The 23,382-nt window shown below is 45.4% G+C and overlaps 1 protein-coding gene across 20 annotated transcripts in view; it reads right to left on the bottom strand.

Moving 5' to 3' along the window:
* NCOR1 (nuclear receptor corepressor 1) overlaps window positions 1-23,382 on the bottom strand; it is a 1,907,529-nt gene that overhangs the window by 1,387,374 nt on the left and 496,773 nt on the right. For all 20 annotated transcript variants that reach the window (XM_086955042.1, XM_086955041.1, XM_086955040.1 and 17 more), the window contains exon 14: window positions 18,221-18,275. In XM_086955042.1, coding sequence (XP_086811168.1) covers window positions 18,221-18,275 — 55 coding nt within the window. The remainder of the gene's footprint in view (window positions 1-18,220; window positions 18,276-23,382) is intronic.

Genomic DNA, 23,382 nt, shown 5'->3' with positions numbered 1-23,382 from the left:
TCTACTGACAGCAACTAAGGTACATGAGGACCCCCAGGGAATATACGTTGAGATTACGGGCTGCAGGGTCACCAGAAAATATAATTTTGTTTCTTACTATGCCCCACGGCAATTGCTGCAGCCTACTCTCCAAAAGCTGCAAGCTATACTGATGACACTACCACCGGGGACCACCCTGGTGGGAGGAGATTTTAATGTTGTTCGAGACACTTCTGCTGACCCTCATCCTGGTAGGAAGGCCAGCTATGCATGTATCTAGACTTTGTCTAACTCCATTAGACTATGTGATGCGTGGCGTTCCTGGCACCCCTCGGCATGGGCATACACACCATTCTGCTGCCCATAACACAGAGGTCCAGATAAGCTTGCTGTAGTTGCCCACAACAGAGCTCCTGTGCACTGCCCAAATTCTCCTGCCAGTTATATCAGACTATTCACCCCTGTTGGAGGAGTGGGGCACCCAACTGTAAACAATGCGAACCGTCTGGCACAGTAGCGCATGGTGCCTGAAGGCCCCAGAGTGCGTCCTCTTCATACAAGGCGAACTCATAACGTTATCCAAACTAATGATGGCTCAGAATCCAGTTTTTGTAGAAAGGAGCGTGCCCAACTCAGTCAATTTTCTTCCAATATATCCGGAATAGTACTTGTTATTTTATAACTTGTTCCATCCAAATAATCACCAGGAAGTCTTGGGTTTCATTTCATTACTGATCTTTATTCAATCAGTCAGTCAAATTCACTTTATTTGGTTAATTAAAATCATAAAAGTATGCAACTGATATATACAATAAAATATCTAACAAAATTTATAAAATACATTCTAGCTCATCAATATACATGGTAAAAAGGAAGTCCCATCTAGTTACCAACAGTGAGCCCAAATTATGATCTAATCCTAAATTCTTCTTTATTCTAACTGTGGCAGTTTAAAAGCTAGCGATACTAAAAATTTCCCACACATTAATTAACATTTGGAGATAAATAAGGCCGGTCTTGCCAGGGTGAAACCTTTATCCTATAAAGTAGGATTTATAAATCTATTTCGAATATGCAGAAAGTGATCGCAAAACAAAACAAAATGCATGGAATCCTGAGTTGAAAAATTGTCACATGCACATACATTTAAGTCAGCAAGTGCAGTTGATTCAATCTAAATCGAACCAAAAGAAAACGATGCTGCTAATTCGATACAATTGTCAAATACGGCTCAATCGTTAATGTTGTGCAAAACAACTGGTGGGCTCGCACCAAAGGCTTATTTAATTCTACCTTCTCTCTATACATGTTTTTAGCCCACAATATATCTGCCTTAAACATTGTTTCTGGGGAACTAAACAACTCGGGTCTCCCCAAAAATGTAGCAATCTTTTTAACATAATTCAACCATGGAATACAGTTAGCATAGTCAAGGGATATACAGTCACAGATAATATCACGGTTCATCGCAAGCTCAGGGTTAATACAAATACTAATCCATTTAAGCAGCGGAGCCACTTCTATGGTGTCTGAAATGAAGCCATTGCCCAGCTCTTGATGAGTGATATAAGTGGAATTCGAAGACGGAACAGACAACAAATTTCTTAAAAACTTATTTTCCACAATTTGGATATCCTTGGTATTCCTATAACCCCAAAGGTCAGATCCATAACTTGCAATAGCGAGACATTTGGACATATAAATACTTAACATAGCATAACATACTCTAGATCTGTGTGCAAAATTTAAGACGGTAGTAGTGGATCTTGCCATTATATTTCTTGTGGCCTGCATTTGTGGGATCCAAGACCCCCTTTCATCAAAAATCACTCCTAGTCATAGGAATGACATTACCCGAGTAAGTTCATTCCTCTGACCATGGTTAGTCTTATATTTCTTAGGCTTAGTCCCCATGATCATAATGTGAGATTTTAAAAAATATACATCCATATCCAGAGACTTCATAAAAATAGTAAATGAGGTTAAGAGATGCTATAGACCATTCGCCGATCTAGCTAAAAGGGCAGCATCGTCCACATATATGAGTGCCGGAATTAATTTCTGTCCTATACGAAGGATGTCCTTGCTAGCACCCGATAAAATCTCATTGAGATTAATAATATATACAGTAAATAAAAGTGGTGCCAAAATACAGTCTTGTCTAGCTCCATTAATTAGTCTAATGTTGCGTGTTAAATTACCTTTTTGATCAAATCTTACTGTGGCTTCAAGATCTCGGTGAAGATCCGCTAATACATTTACGATGTTCTCATCTACTCCAAGCTTCAACAGTAAATGCCATAGTTTAGATCTATTTACTCGGTCAAAGGACGAGGAGAGGTCCATAAATGCTAGATGTAAATTGCCCTTCTTCGTGAGAGTATATTTCCCAGTCAACAGGAGCATATTTATTCAATCAAAATACTTCATCACAGCTCAGCCCAGACAACATGTTTCACCCAAAAGGACATCATCAGGGCTCTTTATCACGATTAGAATGAGCGGGTTCATCTCAATCTTCCAGTTAGGCTAGTCATGTGTGGCTTTATGTTCCATAGGTTTTACGGACCGTCAGCAAATTCAGTGCAATCCTCGTTGTTGATTTTTATTGCATGCCAATTCTCCATCATTTTAGCACTTCCGGAGCTGTCAAAGACAACACTCTGGGCAGCATGCACACTATCCATGAGAGGACTGATTAAAGGTTATGTCCAGAGACAGGAGACATTCCAACACAAACGGGTGACTGACTTAGAAATTCAGATACAAAGCCTGGAACGCCGTTCCTGGTGGCCAGACTCCAGGGAGGCACAGCGTTTACTGAACTCATGCATATTGAGGTGGGTTTCCCTTGAGGAGTCAAAGCAGTGCTGGAGGGCCTCAACTCAAGTAAATTACTGCATTGGTTGGCGACTCGCAGGGTCTTCTTCAGAGTGGTACCGGCGATCCGAGAACAGGCGAAGTGACCTCCAAGTGGTGTTGTAAACCATTTTAGGACACTGACGGGGTGGGTCAAACGACCGAGGGACAAACCCCTGAGTCGGACTGGTGGACAGTGGCCCCGCTTTTACCTGCTTCTGTCCCTTCTCTGCAGCAGCCCGATCCATAATTCCGGGAGGACTGGCCAGAGAAAGATGACACTAACCATTGGCAGCACGAGGAGTTGGAACCTGGTGCCATTAACTGGGAGGATACCTATGGCGAGGACCCGCCCCTAGCCTGCATCACTACCCAAACCACGTCAAAAGGAGGAGGGACCCCAGAAGCGACGGACGGCGTTTCCCAGGAGGAGAGAGTGCTACACTGTGAAGGGAGGATTCGAAGAAGATTGAGCGAGGAGGAGAAGAAGAACGAGACGGACCCGAAGTGGAACACCAGAGGGAACCCCGAGAAGCCAGAAGGCCACCGACTTCATGAGTCGCCCCGCCAAGCTCCCACGGGAGGAGCGTGGCTCCAACAGGTACAAGTAGCGGGTTGGGTGGGACGGCGTGTCCAACCTACGGAATAACCTGTACATAATTGTAAAGCACACTGTATAGTCCCGCAATCCCCTTCCCTTACGTCCTCAAGAGCACTAGTGAATCACATATACAGAGGGCTGAATGCACTAGCGCACTTGGTTTCCCGCACTCCCGGCCCCGAACTCTCCAGAGCCTGAAACCTTACCTAAACCAACCCTATTTCTTTCCCTTCTATCCCGGTTGCCGTGCCTGACGGAGGACGGATCTACCCATCTAAAGACATCCTGGATCCTCTACGGAAGCCCGCAACAGACCCGGCAGCCTTTGCTCGAGAGAGACTAACCAGCAGAAAAAGAAGATCCTATATAAAAATAAAGCCCTCTCTGAAATCCCTACTTAAAGTCTGCGACTCAGTCTCTTCGGCCCCTGCCACCCCTGTACAGACACTATTGTAAATTTCCCGATTCATGCCCTTATATAGGTATAAATCACTATGTCCTTATATAGGCATAAGAATCATAACCATATTTAGACATAGCTTAAGCAGTCCAAATACGGCAGGGCTACTTCCACTAGTTACGAAAATCTACAACGATTTCTTGGAAAACTGTTTCAGCAGCTAGGGACTTTCCATTGCTCGAGAACTGACTTGTCCAAGAACTCGTGGAGTTTTCAAATAACCAAGAGTCTTTAATGACGTTATTATGTCCACCTTTACGTCAAACTCAGCAACTTCAAGGTATAAATATGCCCACATTTGCCATAGCAAACACAAAGTGGTTTGGAGCAGTTTGACTATCTACTTGCCAGACGCATCCTGCTACAGCAAGTGCCGAAGGAAGCCGACCCTCCAGCAGACGCACTGAGAGAGACGCTATTCTTTTCTACTGCCGAGAAATCCAGCTCCAGTGTTTCCAGGCTACCCTTGCGGGTTGCTGGCAAATCGAGTCCTGAGTCTGACCTTCTTCATTCTGAACTAAGGTACGGAGCTGATTAGACCCGAAGAGAAATCTTGGACAGATTCTTGGCAAAAGAATATTACATTTATGCTACACCTCACTTACTTCTTCCCTCGTACTAAGCTTAGGTACATCGGGTTAGGCGTATTTTAGAAGCAACAGTTGAGTACTTTTAGCCTCTGTTATTTATGTATTTATCTATGGTTTAGGGACCATACAATGCTCTTACCGTATTACTTTATTCTACTCTTTATACTATATGCATTATATTTTACAACCAGTTTTACGATTGTAGCAGTTCATTTCTTATGCTTGAGAAAGAAGACTGTTCAATAAAACTTTTTTATTGAAAACGCCCGTCTCTCTATTTCTCTGCACCTCTGGTGAAACGAAGCATGCACGATTGACTGAGTGAAATATCTATCTATTGTTTCCACGACTCTGATGATCAGTTTTATCTTGGGGAAACAAAGTTGTCATGTTTATGCGGCTGTCAGAAACTAATTCCTGCTTGTGAATTCAAGAAAGTTTCTAGTGACCTCTGAGCTAGCTGGCACTCACAATTAAGTCTAATGTATTCGATAGAGACCTAGCAGACCTCAGTCCTACGTCTAAACTATAACATATATTATTGCAATGCGCAGAGCCTATTGGGAATATAGGAACTAAACTACAGTGGAGTAGCCAGCAATCACCCAGGTTGTGGTGACATTCTACGGGGCCTTCTATGCCAAACGGACTGGGACCAAAATTTCAACAAATGGTTCAGCTCCTGTATCACAATCCCGGGTTTCAAGTACAGGTCAATGGTATACTCTCCACTCCTTTCCCAATTTGGCTGGGGACGCATCAGGGATGTGTGAGAAGTTGGCCTGATATGTGATGTCCACTATTCTAGTGGGTACCCTGTATCAGTCTAAACAACCCTTATGGTGATGGTTGTAAAGTCAACCTTATAGACCAGCTATCCTAGTGGTAGCATGGACAAAGAAGTCTTAGGCTAAACTCAAGAGGGCATGTGAAGCCAGCTGTTTTGCCATATGTAAACCGTTAAATACCAAATGAAAGGACACCACACAGGTTATATATAAAATATATATGTATTTATTTCTAACACAACCCCTCTGAACTCTTTATGAGGTCAGAGGCACAAGCACATAACAAGATACTTAATTATCATACAATAAGTTGCACAATATACAGTAGCACCCTAGGGGCACATCAAACCATATACTAAAATAGTGGTATAAAAACCACGTCACGAACAAAGGATAGGCCTACGGAATCGCTGGGGCTACACTGTACTACCAAAGGATAGGAAGTAGGAGGTCCACGGGAGGCGTGTGCAGTGTCTTTACACACACGCAAGTTACCATAGAGTTAGAATGGGAACAAAAGAATTGGAAACTAGTTCTTTTAGGTCACTTTCGGATGAACAAGTAGAAAGCAACTGAAAACTGGGACACTAGGATAGTGTATACCCACAGGAGCACCGGAGTACTCGCGTTCCCTCACACACAGGAAGCGGGTGCATAGGTGTCAAAGTGTGACGGGTTTAGTCGCTGAATCCTATGGAGCTGTGGGAGTAGGGACGACCGTGACACCAGGTAGTGAGGTCAAAGATGGTTTTATTTTTATAGTTCTCAGGGGTTTGGACATAAACGTCTTTCGATTCCGCAGGGTCAATCTCTCTCGGGCAAAAGCACTTGGGTCCATGGCAGTGGTCTTCTCCTGTCTTTTGGTGGGGCTTGGTGGGTCGTCACTCTGGATATCGCCGGCTCCGTGACATGCAAGAGACCAACAAAGAGGGAGGCCGTTAGATCAAGTCCTCTAGGGGTGGTGCACCAAGAGGGACCGGGTAATGTGAGGGCAAACCCAGTGAGACGTGCTCAATCTTTGTACAGTTCTCGGTGAACAAAGGGGGGGGTGGAGGTGAGGTACCGGGGAGGAAAAAGGTAATGGAAGGGAAGGGAAACTACAGAGGGAAGGGACGAACCGGGAATTTTTTCACTATTTACACTCAAGCACTCCGGCTCCACACCCAGGCTGCCCAACGCCGCCGTACCTGTGACAGCCACACTCCTCTCTCGGGAATGTGGCACGGCGGTTCACGGGGTCGTTGGTCTCCTGGCTTTCCTCCGTTCTCAGTCCCTCCGTCTTCTCCGCGATGTTCCTTCGGGATGCCTCTTTCTTCGTCTCCTCCGCTTCCTTTGCTCTGCTCCGTGCCGCTTGCTTCCGCCTTCCACTCCTCCGGGGTGATCACACCCCCTGCGTACATCGCTTCCTGACTTTTGACCAGTCTTGTCTCGCTGACGTCCTTCGGGGGCGGTTCCTCCTCCTCAGATGCGAACGCCCAGTTAAAGGAGCCGCTATTTTCTTCCTCGTCGTCAGGGCCGATCAGACCGTCCTTCCACTGTTCAGTCTGTAAATAAGGAGGCGATGTATGGTCAGCAGGGCAAGGACTCCACCATTCACGAGGGGTACGCATCCCTACCTCGTTACAGGAGCCTTGGAAAAAGATGCTGCAGGCGACCAAGAGAGAAGGGTCCGGTTGGATCCAAGGGCGGACCGAGGATGAAGAGTACCTGAAAGCAGAGCGGACAGAGTCTGGGTCACTAGCCAATGACCAGGAAGAAACCATTAAGGAACCAGGCGATGTCGCGAAGCTGGTCTTTGCAGCCACGTGGACCAGGAGGTGTCGACAACGACCAGGAGCTGGGCACGGACTGTCCCACGAAGGATCTCGCTGTAGGCGGTGTAGGCTTCCGGATTGGAGTCAACAAGCCCTGGCTAAGGCAACCCACGCAGGAATCTAAGATGGCTTCTGGATCAGACCAGCAAGGTCTGATGGGCTTCTCCTTTTCAGGGCCAGCCTGGAGCAACCAGGCCAGCGGTGTAAATTCGTAGGTTAATCGTCACAGAGGCCACTAGCCAACGGGCAAGTGACCACACAGACGCGTCAAGCAGGAAAATGCAAAAGGGCCCCACGCGGCACTCGTGGAGTGTGGAGGGCTGGTTTTTGGTGCAGATGATGCTCGGGGCTGGGGCTTCTCAGTCCCCAATGCACAACTTCGAGGGTGCCTCAGAAGTTGCACGGAAAGCAATTCGCTGGCTTTCCAAGATGGCCGGTCCCACGTCTCGCGTCGCCTCCACGGGTCTTAGCTTTGCTGTGGCTGCGGATCGGGCTGAAGGAAGTCTGGAAGTCCGGGTCTTGTCAGGCTCTGTGTTCAGGCTCTGGCGGGAGCGACCACCAAGCAAACCGTTGTTCGCTTGATGGTGCCTGCTTGTGCAGGGTGGTCACTCGTTGACCACAAGGGAGATTCTTCAGTCTTCTACTTTCAAGAAGAACGTCGACGGTCCACAGTTTCGTTTCAAGTTCCAGTCAGGATAAATCTAAAGACTCTAGACTCCGCTCCTACTTGTATACTAATCTAAGGGGCTGGATTACCTGCTAGGTCCCTCCTTTGGGTGGGACCAGGGAAGGGGGTGGTTACACCCCTTTCCCTTTGTCCAGTTTCACGCCAGAGCTGAGGCTGGAGTGCCCCAGCAACTGGTTTGAACCGGGCTATGCATGGGACAACTTGTGTGCCCCAGGCAGTGTCTTATTTCATTCAGCCCTCCCTGCCCCAATACACTATGGCCTGTCTGTGGTGGTGCTAGCACCTCCCAAGACAGGAAACCTATTGTCCAAGCCTCCCTCACTGGAAGGACTCATAGCAACAGGAGGTCAGACTTGTGTCTGTGGCAGCAGCATCCATTTTGTGATGCTGAGGCTCTGGTTAACTTTAACCGGGTTTAGTGGAAATAACATGTCTTCTCCCTCTAGAAGGGTGGAATGCTACCCTCGTCGCCAGAACTGGCAAGGGGGTAGTATTCCAAAGCGTACAACACCTTACACGACATGTTTTGATAAAGCCAAACCAAAGTTAGCATTCAACCGCAAGGATTATAATGCACTTAAGAGGATATGGTATGGCTATATCATAGAACAGCTATAAGGACATGGTTCCGAAAGCTGCAGACAGGCTCAGCTCATGCTAGAGCCTCATCTCACATAAAACCAAGCACTCTGCTTCCAGTATTGTTAAGGTCTGCTATAGGAGTGACTTATAGGTATATAAGTGCCTATATGTAAAGGTAAGTATAGGGATACTACACCTAAGCAAGGGGTGATTACACGACCTTGCCCCAGCTGAGTGATCAGCCAGTTGTGTCAATGTGAGTGGCCAGCCAGAGGTGGCATAATACATGCTGCAGCCCCTAGTAGGCCTTGGATGCACCTATACCCTGGGTACCTATAGTAAACTGTACAGGGGCTCATAAGGGGACCCAATGTCCAATTGGAGATGTACCTGGAGTCCATTTTACAGTGAGAGCAGATAGTTTGCCTGGGATCCTGCTAACCAGGGCCCCAGGCTAAGTCGAAAACCAGCTAAACACTAGGCAAAAAATCTGGGGTAACCATAGTCGGGTATCCACCTTCCTACAGGGTGCCCACTTTCATAACTGTTATTTGCCTTGGCTATCGAGCTGCTGGTGCATCACTTATGCTACGATGTGCGAGTGAGTGAATAGAGATGAGTTAATGCAGGGGTCTCCAAACCGGTCCTGGAGGGCCGGATTCATGCCAGATTTTTAGAAAAACTACATGTATCTCAATGGGGATATCCAAAGAATCTGGCATGGATCCGGCCCTCCAGGACCGGTTTGGAGACCCCTGAGTTAATGTGCCCGACGACCAGGTGGAACTCTATGCAGACTGTTACTTGGGGACACCCTTCCACCCCCGGCCTCCGGCTCTCATTGCCTGAAGATTATTCGTCTGCATGGAGAGGCCTCCGGTCTACTTATCAGCCCGACCCAGTCCATCATGGTGGAGGTGAGGGGGGATGCAGAGGGTTGATGCTGGTGTCCAAATATCCCTTTGCGACGTAACCCATTTAAATACTTGGGCATTCACATATACCACCTTCCGGACTTGGCCTGGAGGCTTAAATTCCAAGGTTTGGCCTCTTGCCTCGACAGAGACCTACACCGCTGCCAGAAACGACCATTTAATCCATTGGACGCAACTCGCTTTCAAGATGATGCGTCTCCCCTGCTACCTGTATATATTAACGAATTTCCCACACCCCCATAACCAGACAACAGTGTCGATCCCTGACCTCCAAGCTGAACTCCTTCATCTGGGCTTGAGGATGCCACAGGGTAGTCTTTATTGTAGCGCGGAGATCACCCTTTGTTGGGGGACTTGGGGTCTCTGATGCATACCATCAGGCCACACACTTGGTGCCCATTAACGAGTGTTTTAAGGGGGGATGGGACTACCCAGCTTCTCTCTTGGAACTTACTGTAGTGAGTTTTCGGGGGCCTGCTGGGGCATCTCTATCAAAGCCCTATGTCTCAAAGGAGACCCTCAGGTACCCAGGTGGTGATACACTGCTGGAGAGCAGCGTTATGCCAGATTCAATGGGACCGCAGGTTGACTGAGCCTATTCCCCTGTGTCCACCAATGAGACCGCATAGGTATCACATACCTAGGAAATGTTTTCAGAGAGAAAGAACGGATGTCTTTTCAGGAAATGAAGGAACAGTATGCCCTGGCAAATACGCAATTCTTTCAACTTCTTCAGATGTGACATGCCTTGCGAACACATCTCCGCCCTGACATCCTGCTCCTAGAATACAGCCCGCTGGAAGCGAAGATGCTAATGTGGTGGTTGTGGAAGGGAGCAACAACCCAGATCTACTGCACATTGATAATTCAATCCAGGTAGTCTTGAGTCCCTTCAACAGAGGTGAGCTAGATGGATGGGCGATCTAGACAAAGATGAGTGGTGAGAGGCATTCATGGCCCCTAGGGAACTGGTCATCTCTGTGCCACTCTGTATGGTCCACTACCTCCACGCAACCTATATAACCCAATCACACATACAGCAGATGTTCCATGGTGCCCACCCCCTATGTGCACACTGCAGGCTACCTGCTGCTGACTTCTTCCAGATAGCATGGGACCGAAGCCCTTCTGGGGTGGGACAGTAGATTGTGGAGTTTTTAGGATGCCCAATCAAATTAACCCCCAAGATCGCTTTGTTAGACTGGTAGAGTAACAGGGAGGCCCATGCGGTAAGTGACTCTCCGTGGACGTAGTCTGCCTGAAGGCCAAGTGGAATATAGCACGTCTGTGGAAACAGCTTGTGCCATCCTGGTCAGCCCTGGGCGCTGGTGTTGACTGGTGAGCATAGCAAGTAAAACTCATATAGGAGGCTTGTGGCTATCTTCAGAAGCACATGATGTGGGGAAATGGTTGGCATAGCATGGTCTATCTCGAAGTAGATTGGCCCTTGCATGGGCCTTTATCAATGTTACTGCAGATCTGAACAGTCATATTTGCACATCTTTTTCCTCTACAATAATTGCAGTGTATGAATGATGCTTGCTGTATCTATAAACGAAAAATTATATTGTTATAAAAACAAAGTCAGGACTCCTAAATTAATGCTGAGCAAGGGGCATCTCCTGTAATTTGATTATTAAGTGCTGTATCACATTTAACAGCCTTAACAGCACAAGTGATACTTTAGTGTCCTTCATTACATGGGCCTCATTCTGTACTTTTCATTAGAGGAAAAACTAAACCGTGCCGTTTGGCTCACGGAAGTAAACCGTCTCAGCACAATTTCAAAAGCTATTCCGCGCCTCCACCCCAAAACATATATTAATCAGCTGAGCACAGAAAGACTGGATGGAATACAGTCAAATAAAAACAAGTACAGCAAGTTGTACACAGTGCAACTCCTAGGTCAAAGCATATTTTGTTACATAATGACTGACTCCATGTACAGTTTGCAGCCTGGGCATCTCACCAGCTGTCATGCCAACACACCACTTGACTCTGCAGGGGTAGCAAAATGTTGATGATCAGCAGTGAGGCTCTGCTAGCAGTAGGGGTGTCATTACCAGTGGATGCTGCCTCTTCAACCCAGGCTATAAGATAGGTGGTGGTGCAAGTGGTTATATTTCAATGTTACAGGTCTTGTTACCAGCAACTGAGGTGGTGAGACTGCCTACTCTCATTGTGGAACATGTGCAAGAACGAGAATGTGTGTGTGTTGTGTGGCCTTTGTCTAGGGCGGATATAGACTACACTTTGAGATTTGACTAGGACCAACAAACAAAACGATGTTCACCAATTTAAACAGGCCTGTTAATGGCTACATCCGGGGCCCGCGAAATCTAAAGAAAGACCAAAGAATGCTGTATTACGTTTTGGGAGAAAAAACTTAGGAATAGAGCCATTTTGCCGACTCTGACTCAGGATTTCTACCGTGGCCATGAAAGCTGAAGAAACACTGGCTCCCACGAAACAGTTGCATCAAAATTACCTACACCACCAGGAAACATGTTGCACTAGTGCTGGGATTTGCGAGTCACAAAATCCCCCGAAGTGGTCCACTCCTGAGTTGACACCAAGTCTAGGCGGCAGGAACATCTTGTTGTAATGGGAGACAAGAAGGTGGACTGTTCTTCTAGGAGACCCTAACCAGTAAAAGAACAGAACAAAGCCCAACTGACTGCAGATGTGCCTCAAGGAATCAAGTCCACATAAGCCTGAGATCTCCTCTGTGCATATGGACTTTAAGCAAGAGCACAGACCAGAGACAAAGTATTAGCAGGTCGTGGAGCTGCAGATGTGTCCATATCTAATTTTCAGGTCCAGAGGTCCTTAATCCCCAACATACCATTGGGTTCCACTAGTTGGGTGATGTACCTTAGTGAGCAGGGATTTTGCCATTTTTCTGACAAGCTCTTTAGCCAGGGTTTCGCAAATGTAATTGTACAGAGTTGGACACCACCGAGAAAGGGGACTCAAACATATAGCAAGATTGCGAAAATGTATTCTTCTTATCTCAGTGCTCTGCCCACATTCCCAGAATTCCTCGATTTTAAGTGAACTGAACCCTAATGGCAAATGATCTATGGCTAAGTGAACAAATAGTATGTTGCTCCAAAAGGGGCAAGCATCTGCTCATTTTTCAAATGTAACATAATTGTAACTATTTATTTTACTCTGCTGCAAACAGAAGCACTATTGTTTGAAAACTCAGCACACATTTTATTCACTATTCTTCACTATGTATATAGGTACCTAAGCTTCTAATCCCTACCACTCTTACAAGTAGGCCCTTAACTTCTCAGCTTCACTAGTGCTGGGGGATATCTTCCCGACTCAGGCAGGATAATTCGCAGTAACCAAAGAATACACCAGACACGAAGAGGAGGTCCTAAAATATTCATAGAAAGTGTTCAGGGGTGACTGGGCATTATTTCAATTGAACTAAACTAAATTAACCATCAAAACGATCTATAGCCTGTATAGGATATATTGTATATATGCATGTGTCGATAGAAGTTTAAAATGGACTCCAGTATATGTAAAGGACATGCATGAATGTGCCCTACTAGCAGGCCAGCTGGCATCCCCTGCCATAGTTATGGTTACTTAAATTTTCACTGTCGTTTTTACTTCTATTATGAGTATCAACTGCTGTAACAGAAAATTCACAAGATGTACCTCTGCACGGGTACAATCTGAAGCCAATGTATTCTTTCCAGATTGTGTAAGGGTCACCAGGTAAAGCGTCAGCTATGCCTGATCAAAACCCAGCCTAATAAGCACCTCCTGTAGGAGAGTGCCCTTTTTGACGTGGTCACTCCCACGTTTTGCCTGATATTTGATGCAATTTCGGCTGGAAGTATACTGGATTCTTGTAAACCAGGTCCTCAGTGCACAGTTTTTTTGTGCGTACTCCGATCTCTTACCATAAGTCCCGCATTCTCTGACATTAACCTATGTGTAGTGCCTTTGTATCCATTATTAGATACACTCCGTATTCCACACCTCTATACAAATGGCGATGCCACTAACACCTTTCAGAGTAAAGAATGAATTCCATTGACTAAACGAGCTTGGTAAGACTCATGCTTGGGACTACACCTCTCAGCACACCTTTATACAGATGGTGATGGCATTAGCACCTTTCAGAGCAACGAACAGTGGCATAGCGTGCAGTGGTTTAGTGTCATACAGTGCAGTTGTGCAGGTTAGATTAAAGTGGCTTAGAGTGGATTGGCACATAGTACAGAGGTATAGAGTGGAGCAATGTAGAGTAAAGTGGCATACAGTGCAGTGGCATAAAGTAGAGAAACAGAGTGTGCAGAGTACCACATTATACTGTTGCTGAGTGCAGCGGTACAAAGTAGAGTGGTGTTGACTACAGTGGTGTAGACTACAGTGGCAGAGAGTACAGTGGAACAGAGTACAGTAGTGTAGAGTGCAGTGGTGCTGAGTAGACTAGCATATAGTGCATTGCAGTGGCGGCTGCCACCGAACGGAGGTGGTGAGGCAGGGGGTTGGGGAAAAGAATGAAAAAATAAATCAATTACCTGGTATGGTCGCCGCCTCTCCTCATCTCTTCTGACACTTGTTCTGAAGCAGGAAGCACACAGGCTCCTCTAAATAAATGACAACACTGCGGTCACCAGGACAACAGCATCGTAATTGGTCTGAGCGCCATGGTTCGTGGTTCAGAGGGGGACTATGAGCCTGTGTATGCTTTCCACCCAGGCTGAGAGAAACAGCCCGGTGGAGAACATGTAAAGTGCGCATGACTGTTTGGTTGGCCCAAGACAGCCGGCCAAATCGTCATGCGCACTTAGATAGTGCCCACCACTCCTCCCTGTGCTCCGCACACCCGATCCCTAGAAACGACCAAGTACAGAAAAATAAAATGCTAATAACATTGCGTTATCATTTTATTTTTATTTTGTAACTGCTCAGAGAGCAGTGGGGCGACGCTTCCCCGCTTTAGAGGAGAACCTGTCGCTGGTCCACTGGTTTTGAATAAAATGGTGTAGAATCTACTGTGTTGGAAGTGATGCCAATGTAAGGGCACACCATGTAAAAAGTCCAGATGACCCTCGTGGTTTACAAGGCTTACTTTAATAATCCCAAATGCTCTATTTGTGGTAATGTGGCTGAGCCATTTAGGCTGATCAGAGGGGAGTGTTAAGCATTTGTGTACACACACAGTCATTAAATGGTTCACACACTCAATAAGAAACCCAAGACAAATGTATAAAAATAAAGTATATTTTCATAAGAATTTAGACATCGAGATCTTTAGAATAACTTTAGTACAAGCGAAGATATGTATTATAAGCAAGCAGAAAAATACTCAAATAACTGTTTTGAGACTTGAGCCTCAAAAGTTGTAATGTTATCCTGTGGGATGAAAAACACATATAGGAAACAGGTACTGCTGAACTGAATTTGGAGATGCTAAGGGTCCAAAGGACCACCAGCAGCTTTGGTTTACCTGCCCTGGTGCGTCCGAGTGCAGCGGTGCTGGTCAGGATGGTAGCTTTGAACGATCCACCATTGTCAGGGGGACTTGGGGGAAAATCCGGGAGAACTCAAAGGGAGGCTCAGGTCGTGGGAACTCCTAAATCAAGGGGACGCAAGCAAAGGTTGTGGACTCTGGCTGTGGAGCTCAGGAGCAGAGGATCGTGGCTGGCTCGCCACTGGAGTATTAGGCTCTCACTGTTATCTGTCGATTTGAGGGTAGAGAACAAGACAGCAGGTCCACTCTGGTCCTGGGTCTCGTTTGTCCCGATGTCCCTCTTCAGGCAGGAAGGCTTCCAAGGCAGTGCAGTCCGGACTGGACCCGAAACAAGCCTTGGCAGGAGCAAGAGACCTGTACTGAAGGTATTGGTGCAGGGGAGCTCCCAGAGGGTCTAGCGTCTCAACAATAGGCAGAGAAGTTGGCAGAGAAGTCCATCCAATCTAATCATCAGTACAAGTAAGCAAAAAGTGGAAATGACTGTCTAGAGTGCAGTAGTGTAGAATGGTGAAGAGTAAAGTGGAATGCCGCTGAGTGCAGTGGCGTAGAATAGATTGTTTCAGAGCAGAGTGCAGCTGTACAGAGCGGAATGCAATAGTATAGAGTGCAGTGTCAGAGTGCATTGTTGCAGAGTAGGGTAGCATGGAGTGGCATGGTGTAGATTGCAGTAGCGAAGCCTGCAGTGGTACATAGTAGAGTAATGTGGACTGATGCAGAGTAGATTACAGGAAAGTGGAGTGGTGCAGGTAAGAGTGCAGTGTGGAGTGGAGTATTCTGGAGCCATGTATAGTGGAGTGGGTTAACGCGCGTATGCTGGCACTGCCCCTACAGATAACACATCTTCAACTGAAAAGAGTTACAATTGCACTCACATACAGTTTTATTGATTGAAGTATACAGTACACAAATAATAATGTGTGGAAATGTCATCACCCAATGTATTGATTTGGTTGTCGGCACAATTAATTTACAGAAATTTGCGCTAGAATAAAAAAGGATCATAGAGCCTTCCTCTAGTAGGATCCCCAGTAGCCAGTATGACTGGCACATAAATCCTCTCACTTTGAAGTCAGAGAAAGAAAAATAAACATAAAGCTCAATGGAAAAGACAGCCTGACATTCGACCTTGGTCTTTGAATACACAGCAAATATGACAAGAAAACAACAAAATGTAAAGGCATGTTTACAGAAAGTGAGTTTGTGGAAGAATACTGTAAACAAGGTCTGGGTAACGGGAGGAATGAACTGGAGTTGGTCAGCCAAAGCAAATAACGGCAATAAATAGAAAGTCATAAAATGTGAGTTACAAACTTCAAAGCGAATGTTAAGCAACATACATAATCCATTACTATTTAAACTTTCTGAATGTCCTCAAGATGTCTTTAGCAAAGCCTAAGTGCTACCAATGCTCTGGTTTTTCCTTAATTTTTCTATTTAAAAAAAGAGGGTTGTGACGGATATTTCTAGTCATCTGTAACAAACGAAAATATTTTTTAAATGAAACACATGAAATGTGACCATTTGTAGCCTTATTTAGGCTGCAAACCCTATTTTTCATGTACCTATGCGAGTTTATGTCCCTTACAAGAGTGTGTATATTGCAGTGTTCTGGTATTCTGCGTGTCAGCAGGCAATTCAGTGTTTATGACTACTGAAGAGGATTCACTGGAAGACAACCGTTTTGGATTCCGACAGCAGTTTATAGTCACACACTGCACATCCTCCTATCACATAGTGACTGGGCTCTGGAAAACACATTGTTTAATTGAAGATATCTTTTTGTTCACTGACAATATGTAGGCCTGAAGCAGTACATTGAGGGCACCATTTTTCAGACTATTTCCTGCCACCATCGGGTTCGCTCTACAAACGGCACAATAGAGGATGCATATTGCTCACCGACTGGCATTTCCTAACAGCTTCATGACACATAGGAGGTAATACATTTGCCAAACTTATATTTTTACTGGCAAATTTTCCCTTAATTAGCTAAAAATCACAAGCGTAGCCATAAATGTGGTGATAACTATGTTCCCTATTGATCTAGCTCAGCCTGGTGCACAGAAATTCCTCTTAGTCCATTTTCACCATTTGAGCCATAATCATTACTTTCTCAAAAGATGTGCTTTTACACTATCTTTTAGACACCCTCTACCTGCACCTTTTGCGAGTTTTTCCAGCCATTTGGTCTAAGTTCCAGGAGACTACCCAGTCTCCCATGCACAGTAGCCTATGATGCAAAGTAGGCATTATAGGCATGACTTGTGGATGAGATGCCATGTATGTGCATAAACGGAAAGTCAATAAGGAGAGGCACACCATAAAAAGAGACATTGGCATCTGAAAGAAATGAAAACACATTTGTTTGTGGGGAAACCACTTTAGGTAAGAGGAAATTGTTGAGCAGGGTGACAGAAACCTTGGTTCATCACCCATGCATTTGCCTTTCTTAGTATAGACAAAATGGAGGAGAAAAGATGTAACAGCTATGAGTTTGAGAAGTTTACAAAATAGAGGCATAAATTGAAACAAATGGGCTGTCAACTCTGTTGTTTTCAATATAGTTCACACAACTGAATCTCAACCACAATAGTGAATGGTGAGTTCTCTAATGAAGTACTGCAATGTAGCCAAGTATCCTGTCTTTATAGCTGTGAACACTTTACTTTATGACTATAATGTGAGTAAATGCTTAAACCACAACAGGAATGCAATATGGGGAAGGAGGCGTGAGGGGGGTATGGTGATGGGGGGAGGCAGAAAGAGGGGAGGAGAGAGAAAGAGGGGAGAGAGGAGGGAGAGCGAGAGGAGGGAGAGAGAGGAGGAAGAGAGAGGAGGGAGAGAGAGAGGAGGAAGAGAGAGGAGGGAGAGAGAAAGGGGGAGAGAGGGAGGGGTGGAGAGAGAAAGAGGGGGATAGGTAGGGGAGAAGGAAAGGGGGGAGAGAGAAAGGGAGAGAGAGGCGGAGGGAGAGAAAGGGGGAGGGAGAGAAAGAAGGGGCGAGAGAGAGGAGAGTGTGAGTGGAGGAGATAGAGTGGGGTAGAGAGAGGGGGTGAGAAAGAGAGGGTGAGAGAAAGAGGGTGAGAGAAAGAGAGGGGGAGAGAGAGAGAGGGGGAGAGAGAGAAGGAGGAGGAGGAGGAATCTTGTAAAGAACTGAGTCATCATAGTAGTTTCATAAATCAAATTATACTAGTCTTAAAGGAATCTGACAATCAGTGTTAATTTTGTAGGGTCTGTCCTAGACTTCATATTGGGAAAAGAGAATTGCCAAAAGTAAGGAAAAGACTATGTGAAACCGCTACTTGAAAATGAAAATTGTTGTAGTTAATGTTAAAGCATACTGACAGCCACATCACAAGCCTTGATTTAGGAGGAAGTTGCATATACTATCAAAACTGTACAAAACAAATAAACACCTTACCTTTCTTTCCAAGTAGGAGGAAATGAGACCAAAGTTTTTGGGGTGCTGAACAAACCTGTGAATCAAAAAGACTTCTTAGTTTCTGAATGCACAGAATGCATATGCAGACAAGCTTGCGTTCACCAATTGCAATGTTAGAATCCTGGCCTACTTTTTAATTGTCTGAAATGGAAACCCTCCCCTGAAATGAAGTACCTGTAAAGAGAGAATCAATAGTTCTAAACTTTATTTTAAAGCATGTGTTTACAAAAGGTAAAGAATCTAAAAACGTAGCCTCTTCTGAGCATTTGAATTTCAGAGAGGCCACAAAATGTACATATTTGTTTTAAATATATTGTTGTTGTAGTTGATCCTTCAGTGTACTTCCACAAACTGGTTTGGCAGACCCAACGATGACTGCTTCCTTCTACATTGTTCCTATGTTTCTTAAATTTTAGTAGAGCCCTCAAAAGAACTCAGCACAAAATTGAATATGCCTTGTTCTTCAGCCACAATCACTTTTCCAGCTCAAGTGAAACCCAGAACTGCCTAGAAAACTGCCTAGAAAACACAAAAAGTGATGTTGAAGGATATCAAAATGGTTACTTACCTTTGGGAGTAGTTTTAATTCCCGCATGAACAAATTCACCTTATTTTGGGGAGGTGGGAGGGTTGCATCTGAATCCAGAAAATTATTCAAGTTCCAAAACACTCCTGCAGATGTGATGGTTCGGTTTCACACCATGATATTTCTGAATTCACAGGCTGTGCAGACGTAAGGGCTGGAAGACCCATTCTTCAATAGATGCTTTGTTTGCTGCTTCGTAGCCTGATTTAACAACCTGGAGATTTCAATTTACTTCTATCCAACAACATCAGACCCAAAAAAGGCAAACTATGATCTTTGCCTAGTTGACTGCATGCAAGGCTACCTCTTCACTGCTTCTCTAGCTATCAGGAGTAAACCTGCTTGTTTAGCTCGTGCTATGTCAGCCCACATAAGTGTAGCTGCCCAGGTGGGAGGCGGTTGGCTCTTCATAACCGATGGACATACCTATACGTCTTTTTTGTGGGAAGCTAAATTATATCGCAATAGTTTCAGCATATGTAATCCCTTCTTTTTGGATTTTGGATTGATCTTATTAATTACATTTATTTTTGTTAATGTAAATTTGAAAATGCAATATAATACAGTAGAAAATTGCCTTTTCAGCGCTTCTAACGTGAACCATGTGTTACTGTACCTTCTGATCAACGGAAACTGGAATCAGTGAATGGTTTTCTCAGGTGGATTAAGTTGTTTTGTACTTTTATGAGAAGTTTATTGGTTGTTTGTAAGATTAATACTTTTTTTTTTACAAAAGAGGTTACTTTACATGCTGAAATGATTCGTGATGAGATTATGCTCTTCCTCAAAAACAGAGTTTGCATTTAAATTCTGTCGGGACCAGAGGCTCCGATTATGCTTCTCTATCTTGATTACATCAAAAGACCATCCGCCCTTTCTATGAACACATTCCATGACACCATCTCATGCTCCAATTACAGTCCAGATATTCTCTTAAGTACTAGAACCTTCATCTTCTCTTGCTCTTTCCTTGCTGCTATGCAGCCAGTTAAGAGCCTTTGTTTCCTTTCTTATTACTTATGTGATTTGCGCTGAATGAAAGACGATGCCTTTGGCAACTGCCTAGCGATGCATTGTCATTCTCATTGATAAATCGTTCTTGATGCATTATCATAATATTGGGGAATTAAGTTTTCGCCTTTTAGTGCAACAGGTGCTGACTTTCGCGGTCGCCTTGCGTCTTGAAATTGGGTTTCATTCAAATGATGCTTTAAGGAGCACGCGGTCGCCTCCGCCGCAGCTTTGTTTTGTGAAGCAGACTGCAGGGGTCCGAGGGTGCAAGCCCAGTCCTCTGGAACAACGCACGTGTGCTACTTTCGACAGTGTCGGAGTCCGAGATGAACAATCAGAAGCCATTTAAAGGGTTCTGACAGGATCCTCACTGCAAAGAGGAATTAGTCCATATTTCTCTCCCCTACCGATGCCCTAGTCAGCCTAGAATGGCAGGGCTATAAGAATTGTGAGGCTGAATGCTCAGGCTGCTACCCCCACTTTCAAAAGTGTATTCTCTTTAGTCTGGGTTCCACTCACCCTGTGTCTGGACACCTGCTTAAAATTGAAATGGCGGAATTTGACCCATAAATTGAAGAATTTTCCAGGCCTGGAATTTGATATAGTGGATACTCTTGGTACCAATGTGCTGCATTCAGTGAATAAAGCCTTAGCTCTGGCTTTGGGTCCCTTTACTAAGCAAATTCATGAGCATGCCTTCAGTAGGGTTGGTGTCGACAAAAAGTTGAAGATGGGTGACCCAGCCACCGCCGGTCCTAAAACGTGTAAAGCAAATTCCAAAAGCGCCTCAGGTCCTCATACTGACGCTTAAGAAAAATTGTACAGTTCTAGGATGGGTGATCACTGATACCATGCACCCCCTATGTTGGTCGATACAACACTTTCTGAACCTTCTGCACACATGGTGCCTGACTATTTTAATTTCTCTTGTAACACTCACTCTAGTGATCATGAGGATGAACGACGACATAGCAGATTTGGGTGGCAATCACTCAACACAAAGTACTGCTGTAGGAGTGCTAGATTTTGAGCCTGATGATATCATGCACTCAAGATCATCATATTTTATTCCTCCACCAGAAGTGGCGGAAAATGTGCAACACAGATTCAAAAAGATAATCAGGGCTCGTTTACAAGCAGAGTGTCCTAGGCCAGAACTTTCAGGCATGCTCAAGGACGACCCTGAAGTTGATCCCACAATGGTCACCTTCATGAAAAAGTATTTGAAGGATCCCAAAGGGCTTCGATGGGGTGTGGCGTAACTGCCAGAATAAGTTGTTAGACATCTTAGGCCCCCTCACAAAGGTTCTGCATATTGCTTATAAGGCGAAAGACACTGAGTCGCAAATTGATTTTGACGCACTGGTGGGTTGGGCACAGCAACCTATATGCCAACTGGATAATGCCAATCGTGCGATATCCACCAAGCGCATACGCTCCATGTCGATGCAGATCGATCAAAAATTAAATGATGTGGCTTCTTCTGAAACGGGCTCTGTTGCAGATTGTCTCCTTTTGAGTTGTCCCTTCTTGTAGTGAAATTTGTCTCCACCTACTGCTAAAGGATTCCTCAGCACCATTTTCTTAGTGGGGAAAAAAGGATGGAGGCTCTTGCTTGGTTCTAAACTTGAAAGATTTCAATGTATCGGTCTTTACAGCCATTTCAAGACGGAGAGCAGCCATCTTTTGCAAGATATCTTCGGACCAGGTGACTGGATAGTACGCATGGATTTGAAGGATGCATGCCTTATGGTCCCCATCTTCCCTCCTCATAGGAGGTTTTGCCAATTCTTCTGGCAAGACAAATGCTTAGAGTTAATAGTCCTTCCCTTTGGCACGTCATCTGCCCAGTGGTGCTTCACCAAACTAACAAGGTCAGTTGTGGAAACTCTGTGAGCAAGTGGTGTTTGTCTGTCTACTTGGATGATATTCTGATGGCTTAAGATCCTGCTACAGCGATGCTCCATCGCTCGTGGGCGACTCAGCTGTTGGAGGACCTGGTGTTTGTTATCAACGAACAGAGGTCTGCCCTCTCTCCCAGCCAGCGTCTGGGATTTCTAGGATTCCAGACAGACTCGATCAGGTCCCTCCTCATCCTTCCACCTCAGAAGATAACAATCAAGAAGGACTTGAAAAATGCCTTGAACAAATTTTTTTGAGATCCCAGTTCATAAATGTGGTCCTTTATCCTTGTTGACCTAAGTTGATTTTTCCAGGTCACTTTCATTACAGAGTCATGCAGAGGTTAAAGATTCAACATCTACAGAAGGGAATTGTAGGAAGCTAGCTCTGTATATACTATACCACAGTAAGGTATAGTATGCATAGAGTCCAGGTAGTCTCCAGAGGTATAGCAGAGGCTAAATGTACAAGTTACTTACCTTCGGTAATGATATATCTGGTAGAGACTATTTTAGCCGCAGATTCCTTAATTTAGAATTATCCCCAGAAGTGAGACTGCATCCGGAAAATGTTTCTTTTCCCAGCATATCTGCACACCAGGGGGCTGTACAACATGACCCCGCCCTGACGTCGTCCGCGGGCGTGACGTCAGCGAGGTCACATACGCCGCGCCCGGCACGCTGACATCAGTTTTCTTCTGAACGTTCCCGCGCCACAACGCGGAGCCATCACAAACAAAAACATTGAGAATATGGGAACAGTGTGCGAAACAGCAGATAAACAGAAAGGAAAGAAGCGAACAGCCCATTCAGAAAAGTGCCAGGCACTGTGGCACCAAAAGTCATAGAAGAGAAGAGCAGTCACAGACACTGCAAAGCAACCATGCAACAAATACAGCATTCTCCCGGAGACAGGAAAAGCATATGAAAAACTGTGCAGCAAACGAAGAAGCCTGCAACCACAGTCCATTAACAGTGAAAGACAGAAGAGTAAAGACAATTTACCCCAAGACAACACCACCAGGGAGAGCTGCGTCCCCTGAAATGAGCTAAGGCTGAGGCCCAGCCAAAAGCCCCAACTCAGAGGACTGCGCGAGTCAGAAACTCCAAACAGGAGAAAGGAAGGGGAAATACGAGAAGGCCCCACACTGGAAGCACCAGAGTGTACGGACGCCAGAGCACCCATCAACATATGAGTCACGTACCAGAAGGGAGGGATGGATGCAACCCCACCGACAAGCATCCCGCCAGGGAGGAGTGAAAGAGGCACCCACAGAAGACCAAGCACCCAGAGGCAGGCGAGTGCGAAAGAGCAAGCAAAGGATTCTCACAAAACGGGGAGAAAGGGTTGTTCGTGAAGGAATCTGCGGCTAGAATCGTCTCTACCAGCTAGATCATCACCGAAGATAAGTAACTTGTACATCTGATAGAGTCTACAAGCTGCAGATTCCTTAACGTAGAATAGATACCCTAGCCATACCCACGGGGAAGGAGGGTCTGCGAGAGGACCCTACCAACCTTGACATAACAGAGGGTCCCAAAGGGGACGAGTCCGACTGACAGGGCGAGGAGCCCTGTCCCTCCAGGCAACAGGAAACCCCTATAGGCAGAACACCCCAATCCCAAGGTGGATGCAGAAAGAA

This window comes from Lissotriton vulgaris, chromosome 2_1 (assembly GCF_964263255.1).
Source record: "Lissotriton vulgaris chromosome 2_1, aLisVul1.2, whole genome shotgun sequence".
In the NCBI taxonomy this organism is placed as follows: Eukaryota; Metazoa; Chordata; class Amphibia; order Caudata; family Salamandridae; genus Lissotriton; species Lissotriton vulgaris.
The sequence above is the reverse complement of the archived record's forward strand: the minus strand, read 5'-3'. Positions and strand labels throughout refer to the sequence as shown.